The sequence below is a fragment of the Watersipora subatra genome, chromosome 9 (genome assembly GCF_963576615.1).
Source record: "Watersipora subatra chromosome 9, tzWatSuba1.1, whole genome shotgun sequence".
In the NCBI taxonomy this organism is placed as follows: Eukaryota; Metazoa; Bryozoa; class Gymnolaemata; order Cheilostomatida; family Watersiporidae; genus Watersipora; species Watersipora subatra.
The window spans coordinates 63,786,405-63,797,611 of record NC_088716.1 but is presented as its reverse complement, the minus strand read 5'-3'; the positions used below and the strand labels follow the sequence as shown (position 1 = coordinate 63,797,611).

General features: G+C 34.8%; 1 protein-coding gene across 1 annotated transcript in view; it reads left to right on the top strand.

Annotated features, from left to right (window-relative positions):
* The first annotated feature begins 4,243 nt into the window (after positions 1 to 4,243).
* Positions 4,244 to 11,207, top strand: part of LOC137405351 (serine-rich adhesin for platelets-like) — a 33,585-nt gene continuing 26,621 nt past the window's right edge. Inside the window, 1 exon segment of the mRNA XM_068091582.1 lies at positions 4,244 to 4,406. Within this exon segment, the coding sequence (XP_067947683.1) occupies positions 4,244 to 4,406 (163 nt within the window).

Below are 11,207 nucleotides of genomic sequence, written 5' to 3'. Positions count from 1 at the left end.
CACATTATGTAATATGGAAATGTAGTGATCAAAAATATCTTTGGTCCAGTGTTGAAAAGTTTCTCTAGCAGAAATACATTCAGGTCGCTGTTTACAATATTCCTTTTTATTTATCTCTTAAACCAGAAATTCAAAAAATGAAACTATGATTTTCCGCTGTTTTATGAGTAAAGGAAAAACTAATGTAGCTGGTTTGTTTTTAACCAACTGATAACCAAACTTCATAAATTTATTGTGCCAAAGCTTTGGGTGGATCTGTTAACACTGCGATCCGTGAACAATGTTTTTGTAAGGGTACAAAGGCTAGTCGTTATAAAGGCTTTTCCAAATAATGAACAACACATGAATTCGCGAGCAGTTATAAAGCTTATAAATACATAGGCTTATTGTCAGTGCGCAGACCAGCCATAGAGCTATACTACATTAGCGCGTAGTGCATACTATTGACCAATAAAATATTCTCAGTGATAACGAGGTATTGCGAAAAATGTGTGGGGCTGGCTACATACTGTTATTGTGTGCAGCTGACAACATAGGTTACTTAGGACATCAAGGCAGTAATAAAGGGGAACATTGGTGCATTTTGACTCGGGTCATTCTGCTTATTGAAAGTAGAGAATCGAGTCGATTCCTCTATGGTGACTGCAAAGATTCAATTCTTACTGGTGAGATGCTCGGAGTCAATACAATTCTACAGCAAGTAAGAGATACCAGAGAATCAATTCAATGCAATTCATTTGTGAGATTAGTCTTAAGGCTTGCTCGAGCAAATATGTTAACTCGAGTTCCCATTTCTGATATTTACACTCGTCTCATAAATAGAATCCTAATATTTTATTAGAAATTCAATATTTTCTACAAAATATCTTTACTAAAATGTCTTTTTCAGAATTTAAATTAGTGGTTTAAAGTTTGTCGACTCAATAGGCCTGTTTCATGTTGGGTTACACTGCGTGTATTCTTACTTATTGTATGCTTCGGGATTTTATTGCAATGATCCATAGCCAGCAGTATTTTCATCAATGATTTTACTTTAAACTTATACTTCTAACGTTATTACACCCCAACCAGCTACATCAAGATTGAGGGACATTTTCTTAAATAAGAGGGTGTTTAGCTAAGGTATTATTCTATTGCTGCAGTCAACAAGCTTAGATTTTGGTATCAACCCGGAAAATATTTTATAAAGGATCTATTAGCAGCTAAACAGTTTTTTTATGGATTACATGCATATTTGTTTGGGACTAATCACGTTCAGCTCTTGAAAAATTTTGTTTACTTCATTGAAAGGTACATTTAATATTCATGCTGTCAGAAAAGTTGACCAGCCATTAAGCTGATGCTTTATGATGCATTATGATTTCAGTTTGTTTCAGTGTTGGCATGCGAAAATTGGCATGCCAGTGTAGGCTATAGATGTACATAAAGTGGTATAGAAACCCATAGTCATTATCTAATGCAATCACCTCCCTGTAAAAATCATCATCATTAAAAATACATGTAGTACCAAAATACTATGTTAGCCTTAGTAACTATAGGTACCTACAATGACTTTATTGCATTTTTGTGGTTATGATCTGCAAGATAATATATCATTACAATGTACTACGTGGAGAGTTCTTACCTTCAAGACAGATGTGTAACAAACGCTGAATCTAACTTAAATGAATTTAGTTTACTAAATGAAGAAATTGAAGAAAGTTTTCGTATGTATCTTAGTAAACTTCAAACTTTAAAAAACCATTTTCATTTATTCGTTTGCAAATCGTTTTTACTATAACGGATACCGGATATACTGGAAAATGGATACGGACAACTCGCCATGGCGAGTTCAGCGAGGTATATCTTTTAATAACGTATATAATCAGCACACCAATCGCCAAATTCTAAGTTCGAGATAAATTATTGTTGGTATCGTGGGTTGGAACAACTTTGCCCTAGCGAAAAAAGACGAAGAAGCATTGTGTTGCATATACTTAGGTCCCAAAATATTTGTTATATGATATACGATTGTACGATAATATAATACGATTGTACGATAATATATGATTGTACAGTAGGTGCTCCTATAACGTATACTTCCTATAACGTAAATTCTACATAACGTAAAGAATTTATGTAAAGTTTTTGCGTACAGTGTAAAAAATTTCATAACAAACTGTGAAGTCATCGCAAGTTCTCAGATTAGATGTGAATAACGCGGATCTTGTGGTTAGCCTTAAACTATCGTTTTCCTCTTGTTGCTTCTGAGAGAGAAAACGACATATAGGGTTATCTCTGTTATATATGCTAGTGCTCTGGCAGTCTATTTCACCATGAGAAATCAGATGTGTCGATAAAGCACAGATTATAAGTGAAGTAGCTGCGCAATTATTCACTGTATGTGTTAGAGTGTCGGTCTACCGATCTGAATGTTACGAGCTGAGTATCGTCAAAAGCTATCTTTTATCATATTCATGATTCTTTTCGATGGATAGGCGGACCGCCAAATACACACCGCTCTTACAGTCTCTATTTAAACTGCAGAATTTGTCTATTTGTTAGTCTGTATTAGTGTTGGGCCGGTATCTAATTTAGTGCCAGATCGGATATCCTTGCTCATTTTTATCGATTTTTCCGGTATCGGTATCCTTGGTATTTACCATCGTCGGTATCCTTTGCCAACTAAGAAAGTTTGGTATTGTCGGTACTATTGTTTGGTATTTGGTTATCAGTGTGTCTTTAAATTGTTTAAACTTTAAATCATAACTGTCTCGAACAATTTTTATCGTTGTGCAAAAAGTAGCCTGTGCAAAAAAACATTCTTTAGTCAGCAGTATATTGTTACGGCAAAGAGACTCCTTGTTTTAGAAAGCCAACAAAGAAAGATGGAAATATAATTTTCATGATAGATGTTTTTATTGTTTATTCTATTAAAACATATTGTTATTAATACAAACGTTATGTATAATAAAGAACAGATAGATAATGGCAATGGGCTCTCTTTGTTAAATATACTGAAACAGTTTTAAAAAAATCTTACTATCACATATTGTAATCAGGTAATGTAATCACATAATTATACGCAGTCCAATTAGAGTCCAGTCCCGTTAGAGTCTTTATACGTCCTCTCATCTGTGTAGAACTCCCAAACCTTCGAGGCTGGTGGTATTATCAATGCAACGTAATATAATAGTAGATACAGTAAGCGTGGAAATTTTTGTTGAATTTGTTCGCCAATGCATGCTAAGATTGGCATGTTCGTCATGAAGCGTTTTAAAAATCTCTCCGGATATCCGTATAACCATATACCGATAGGCTTTTACGGATAAATACTGATCATATCAAATCGGCCGCGGATACCTAGCTGACACCGAAAATGATTGGTTTCCTCGGATACCGAGAATCCCTCGGTATCGGTAAGAGCGGATAACCCAATACCGGCCCAACACTAGTCTGTATCCATTATATGATGTTATGATTGTGTTATGATGGTTGTGTCATGTATCCAGTGATATTGAAGGAGTTTTAGGAAATAAAAACCCGTTTCACACTGGATTTGAACTCGGAACTTTTTGAAAAATATACCTTGCTGTCTAGAATAAAAGCAGTTGATGTAAATTGACATTGAAGGCTTGCGTTTTCCTTAACTCTTTGTAAAATTACCACAATCGATGACCATGAAACGGGTGATAGTGATGAGAAAAAAGATAAAAGTTGTCGATACAATAATACTACAGTTACTGTATAGTCGGTAAATTAAAAAGGTAAGTCTAGAATTGTTTTTAAAGAACCATGGTGGTAAGATATGGAAAATCCTGAAACGAGTTACCCTAGGCCATTTATATATTGTAGGGTTCGTATAACATAAAATCCCTACAACGTAAACATTTTTGGAACGGACTGTTTGCAATGTGGAAGTATTTACCGTACATATATAGCGATAAGTTTTTTGTGTGAAACCCTGTCATTATTGTTAAAAACAAAGGCTCATGTGAAACGAACTTGCCTCGGAAGAAAAGAAAGTGGAATTGAGATTATATTCATTCGACTCGACTTTTTCTGGCAATCACAGATGCGATGTTGTTTTCTACACTAACATAAGACAACATTGTCGATTGGACACGACGCATCAGCAATTCAGTGGCTATGCAAATGGTGTAGTTCATCAGTGAGTGTAGCCATTCCTCACCACAATCAGTGCCCTGCTATCTTTTCACGAAATCTTTTATTGTAACCACAGGGCTAGCTGAACAACTACAAAATGTCTGGACAAAGCCAGTCGAGTGAGGTTGCTATGAGAATTATAACTACAGAACATTCCCTTGAGATACCACTTCTACAGCTCGATGTTACCAGATCAGCATTTAGGAGGACTAACACTAAGCGAGTTCCTGTCATCCACCTCTTTGGCGCTACAAATGAAGGTAGGCTGGTTGTTGTTTTTAGCAAAGCTAACCTATTCTTACACGCGTCTATTAGGTTTTTGCTCCTGTTTCATCTTCATTTACATTAAAGATTCAACCAGTTAACATGAAGCTATGCTGGTTCAGTTCTGGTAAGGGGTGGCATCCAACACAAGGAGTTCCCATACACAAGTGTTTGTCAGTGTCTGGTCAATGCGTAACCAGTTACAGATCAAGTCGTAGTTTCACTGTGTAGGGCCCAGACTTATTGGATCATTCTTCAGTACACTAACTAGTCTTCTTGTATCAACAAGCTTAATCTGTAAGACCTGCTGAACAGTCTTCTTCTGATGACCACTCCTACTCTGATGACCGCTCCTACTTTTATGACCGCTCCTACTCTGATGACCGCTCCTACTCTGATGACCGCTCCTACTCTGATGACCGCTCCTACTCTGGTGACCACTCTTACTCTGATGGCCACTCTTACTCTGATGACCGCTCCTACTCTGATGACCACTCCTACTCTGATGACCACTCCTACTCTGATGACCACTCCTACTCTGATGACCACTCCTACTCTGATGACCACTCCTACTCTGATGACCACTCCTACTCTGATGGCCGCTCCTACTCTGATGACCGCTCCTACTCTGATGACCGCTCCTACTCTGACGACCACTCCTACTCTGATGACCACTCCTACTCTGATGACCGCTCCTACTCTGATGACCGCTCCTACTCTGATGACCGCTCCTACTCTGATGACCGCTCCTACTCTGATGACCGCTCTTACTCTGATAACCGCTCCTACTCTGATGACCGCTCCTACTCTGATGACTACTCCTACTCTGATGACCACTCCTACTCTGATGACCACTCCCGCTCTGGTTATCAATCTTATCTTCTGATCTTTTCTACCTGTGAGCCTGATTTAACCTGAAGGCTGTCTGATTGCAATATTGGCAAGACTTACACGTGTGAACATGGTTAAATAGACTCAGGCCTTGTCTATGTTCAAATGTTAATCTTTGGATTGGTCAAACCTCCTCACTTGCTTTGATTTTGATCCAAACAATCTCATTACAGATGGAGTTACATTGTATTTCATAATTGCAGATGGAGTTATATTCTATCTCATAATTGCAGATGGAGTTACATTCTATCTCATAATTGCAGATGGAGTTGCATTGTATCTCATAATTGCGGATGGAGTTACATTGTATCTCATAATTGCAGATGGAGTTGCATTGTATCTCATAATTGCGGATGGAGTTAGATTATATCTCCTAATTTTAAATTGGTTTGAACTTAGAAAGGAACGGTTGAGCAAAAGTATTTTCCTTTTAAATCAACCAAAACTCTCATAATTCTACCAACAATCAGTTGATTGTGCAAGCAATTCAAAGACAGAGGACCATCTGTAAAGAAATGCTTTTGACAAATTAATATTAATGTACAATTCCCAAATAAACAATCAAACCTCATCATATGAATATTTTGACATATAACTCAAAATTTCAGCTTATACTTGTCTTCACATATGAAGCAATTTCCAAAATATGATTTTTGAAGTTCCTCGAGACATTACTGTTTTGTAAATCAGCATATATGTTTATAGTTCTGTTCGTGTCACTCAAATAATATTAAATATGCTTCATACCTGTTTTGTCTAGTCATAAAATTATGCATTACGAGAGAAGTAATAATTGACAATGAAAGGTAATGCTTTTCATAGAATTGAAGCAAAAGGTTATAAAAAGGCCAGCTTAATATTTTCATAGAATTGAAGCAAAAGGTTATGAAAAGGCCAGCTTAATATTTTCATAGAATTGAAGCAAAAGGTTATAAAAAGGCCAGCTTAATATTTGAATTTGTTTAATTAAATCTCCGAGTCATTAGTAGTTGTAGCAAGAAATAAGGTGAAAATGATGGGAAAAGAAAGTCTCAAATCAGTGAATGCGGTGAGGTTCAATGGACCAATTCCATATATTCTGGACACTACATTTGATGAACATAAGTCATTGTAGATTTTTGTTGGAACAACATAGAACAAATTTGCTGCTTACTATAGGTAGCCACTAATGGTGTTTAGCTCTCACTAATATCTCATGGCTGTGGAGTTGTCCATTTGGCAAAAAAGTTTTAAAAAGTACCCCTTCTGGACACTACTCGATAGAATTGGGAAATTTGTTTCCGATTTTCAATGTCAGAATTTATCGAATCGCCCAGGTCTGCCAAAATTAAACTTGGTTTACATTGGAGTAGCACAAACCAGCTTCACAATGATGTATATATCGACTGGTTTTAACCAATTCTAGACCGAGTACTTGCAAAAAATGAACACTCCATACCTTCTGGACACTACATTCTGGACACTACAACTTTGTCCACTATGTATTGTCTATAGAAATTGACTTTCCATAGAACTTTATTAGCTGTATTTATTACCAGGAATTGATAAATTTATTTAGAGCGTAATATAAGAGGACAAAAAACGTTCGAATATTATTATGACTAATAGTAATGTAAGTTTATGATAAAATTATTTTTTAAAGCAGCAAACCAAAAAAACGTAATTAATTTAAAGAATTTAAAGTCCTTTTTCTTGTATTGCTCGCTAACAACTTGGGAGTTTTCAAGTTCGTAAGATAGAAGCGAAGTATCATTGGAGCTTATAATTGGCACCGCAGCCAAAATAAAATTGGCATGAACGAGTTGAGGCTTGTCCTTGGCAGGCATTTGTAGGTTCCATTTGATGTGGCAGTCATGAAATAACATGTACATATCTCATTTCGATCACCGTTGATTTTCTCGATTGATCCTATATATGCTCCACATTCATAAGCTTCAACTACCAGTTTCCCAATAGCGTAGCGCCTAGGAAGACTAACACTGTGACCAGGAGAAATAACCACAGTTGCAGGTGCCAATGTACTGGGATGTGGAGCTGGCGTTATTGTGATGGTCTCGAGAAAATTTGTTTTAGTTTCAAAGTTGAATGTATGAGTGGTTGAGCAACCAGTGCAACGACAAAAAGAATTTCGGTTGCCGTCTTTGGTTTGACGTAGTGAACGCCATGGTTGCCAGGCAGAATTTATATTCCTTCCCAGATCTTGTCAAATCCTTGCCTTTGGTGTTCTGCAGCAATGTCTTCTTTTGACACAAATGTGACATCAACAGCCTGGTTTGAAGATGCAGCCGCATTGAAAAATTCAACGGCATTCCTTGCTTCAACTTTACCAGCTTTCACACGTGTCCATACATATCCTTTCACACACTCACCCACCCCATCAACCACGCCTTTGCCATGGCTGGTAGCAAAGTAGTTCCACTCAAGTGAAGCATCGAGTGTTTTTTGTACATGTATGATACAGATTAGAAAAAATATGGTTTGACTTGAACAATAATAATAATTGAAGGGATTACTAGTTTTAGCTATCATGAGTAGAAAGCGATTTGTTTGATGTTTCCCCTAAAGGCTTCCTAGACTGTTCTTTCTCTCCCTCAACAAATAATCTCTTCACCACTCAATAATCAGAGTAAATGTTGAGTACAACTATCTATATATATATATATATATTTCTCAAAGTATGTGTGTGGATATTTGTGTGTCATTCCGGCTATAGATATAGCTTTAGCGCACGCTGATTATTTTACAGATACGGCCATGTTCACGACGCCCCTGTTAAGAAATATTTTTCGTGAGGCTCAATTACTATATTTTTTCGGCGCAGGCAAGTATACTGTATTCGTGAGAAGAGCCTCGACATTCTCTCAAATTTTGGTCAGACAATGTACGATATCTCATTTTTACATTTGTACTAGTATAGAGAGATAATAGTATCGTCGTATTCAAAGTTTTGATGGCTATCTTCTGGTGGAACAGTAACCTTTTTCAAACACACACACACTTCTATGCAAGAATTTCAATAACAAAAAACGAATGTTTTGTGTAAGTTTTATGTATGTACCTCCCAAGTTATAAAACAGATAATCACTTATGTTAATGGCATTATAGCCAATTCAGATTTTCGTGATTACACAAATAAGTAAAATAACAGCACTCACTCTGACGGTGGTGAAAGTAATAGTTTTGTAAGAGTAAGAAATGCTGTAGAGGATCATTTTAGCTTCGTAGTGATCATAGCTTCACATCTTTATCAATACACAAAGTATAGATAAATTGAATTTATTGCATGGCAGCGTTTTTTAACATATTGGAGAAATTAAATATGTAACAAAACTGTTTTAGATAGTTTGAAATTGAAAAAGTATTGTTTACATATCATGAAGCAATATCCGCATTTTTCAGTAAAATGGATGGCCGTCGGCTGATAGCTAAATTTGTACATGGATGTTATACAAGAATTGTTATTATTAATTCAACATATTCAGGATTTTTATTTTGTTTTCCCAGTTCGTAATAATTGTATCATTAACAAATCATCCTTTATTGTAATCGTAGTAAAACCAACTTAATTTAGCTATTACTTGCTAATTATTTTACATTTACTGTATATCTAAACCCTTTTATAGTTGTTTTGTTTTTTGTAATTTATTTGACTTGCACAAAACCTTTTCCTCATAATATGAAGTTTAAAAGTTACAGTTTGACAAAGTTAGAAAACCTTTACAGTTGTTTTTATTTTCTATTAAATTGTTTCAACTACACAGAACACTTTTTTCATTTCTCATGATATGTAGTTTGAAAGTTAGAATGGCACTTGTTGTTATATGTTGAATACAAATCAATTTTTCTCGATAAGGGCTTTTATATTTAGGTTGTTTTAGTTTTTCTCTTGATTCATTTGAACTGCAGAAAAAATATTTTCTCATCAAATGAAGTTTAAAAGTTAGAATGGTAAATATTGTATACGGTATGTTAAATACAAATAAATTTTCTTACCAAAGACTTTTTTATTACCCAGGCAATGCCGGGTAGCACAGCTAGTTCTTCTATATGTTTAGGACCTTATGAAAATGCTCCGAATACACTTGCTAAATATTAATAACAATTTGAAGCTACAGCTTTCTCACTTCTGGACACTACAGTTTCTTCTGGACACTACAATATTTTGGAAACTACCAAAATGAATACCATTTTTTTAAACTGCTGAATTACTGGGAAACAAAAGTTTTGCTATTAAAATTTTCTATAGAGGGTACTAACAGAGGATTTGAAAAAAAAAATTTTTTGATTAGTGTCTGAAAAAAATATTGAAACTTTTAAAGGTTTTCCCTTCTGGACACTACGCAGGTTCATGTTTTTCTTGTGTTTATATTTTCAAGGATTAAAATTGAGAATGACATTTTTTTCTATTTTATGTGATTGCTGATAATATTAGCATGCATTATAATTCATAGTGTCTTTGAGAACAATTGTATAGTTACACAACATGACCGTAAGGGATATCAATATTTTTTAGATTTTAGCTCTTTTCCTGAGACACTGTCTTTGATACCCTATATATATTTATGTGACAACATGAGGTTTAAAAAATAATAGCATCTCGACCTGCAGACTTTTAGCTTCATTTTGATACCCATTATGTTGGTGTACCTTGAATTTTAAAAATCTTCACTGAAGTTGACGTTCATACGGAATTGGCCAATGGTAATTTAACATTAAATACTGAAGATATCAAATATGGAAACGGATGTATATCTGTGAATATGTTAGGCTAATTTAGGTTCCTATAGCCTGAGTTATTAGTTGAAGTGTTTATCATAACTTATAGCCTTTTGGTACTAAATAGTTGATAAATAATATATGGAGTTTTCTTATATATTTTAATATACAAGTTCAGTTTCAAAACAGATTAGGTATGTACATATACTTGCAATGTCTTTTTGTCCTTAAGTTTGCTTGCTGGATGTGATAACAAATATTCACGATACAGTATGCTTGTCGTCAGATATTGTAATGCTGTATATGACACTGTTGTACATTACACTTTAATCCTGTACATTACACTGTAATGCTGTATATTACACTGTAATCCTGTATATTACACTGTAATGCTGTATATTACACTGTAATGCTGTCTATTACACTGTAATGCTGAATATTACACTGTAATGTTGTATAGTACACTGTAATGCTGTATATTACACTGCAATGTTGTAAATGACACTGTAATGTTGTATACTACACTGTAATGTTGTATATTACTGTAATGCTGTATATTACACTGTAATCCTGTATATTACACTGTAATCCTGTATATTACACTGTAATCCTGTATGTTACACTGTAATGTTGTATAGTACAGTGTAACGCTGTATATGACACTGTAATGTTGTATATTACACTGCAATGTTGTAAATGACACTGTAATGTTGTATATGACACTGTAATGTTGTATAGTACACTGTAATGCTGTATATTACACTGTAATGCTGTATATGACACTGTAATGTTGTATATTACACTGTAATGTTGTATATTACACTGTAATGCTGTATATTACACTGTAATGTTGTATATTACACTGTAATGTTGTATAGTACACTGTAATGCTGTATATTACACTGTAATGCTGTATATGACACTGTAATGCTGTATATTACACTGTAATGTTGTATATTACACTGTAATGCTGTATATTACACTGTAATGTTGTATATTACACTGTAATGTTGTATCGTACACTGTAATGTTGTATATTACACTGTAATGTTGTATAGTACACTGTAATGTTGTATATTACACTGTAATGTTGTATAGTACACTGTAATGTTGTATAGTACACTGTAATGTTGTATATTACACTGTAATGTTGTATAGTACACTGTAATGCTGTATATTACACTGTAATG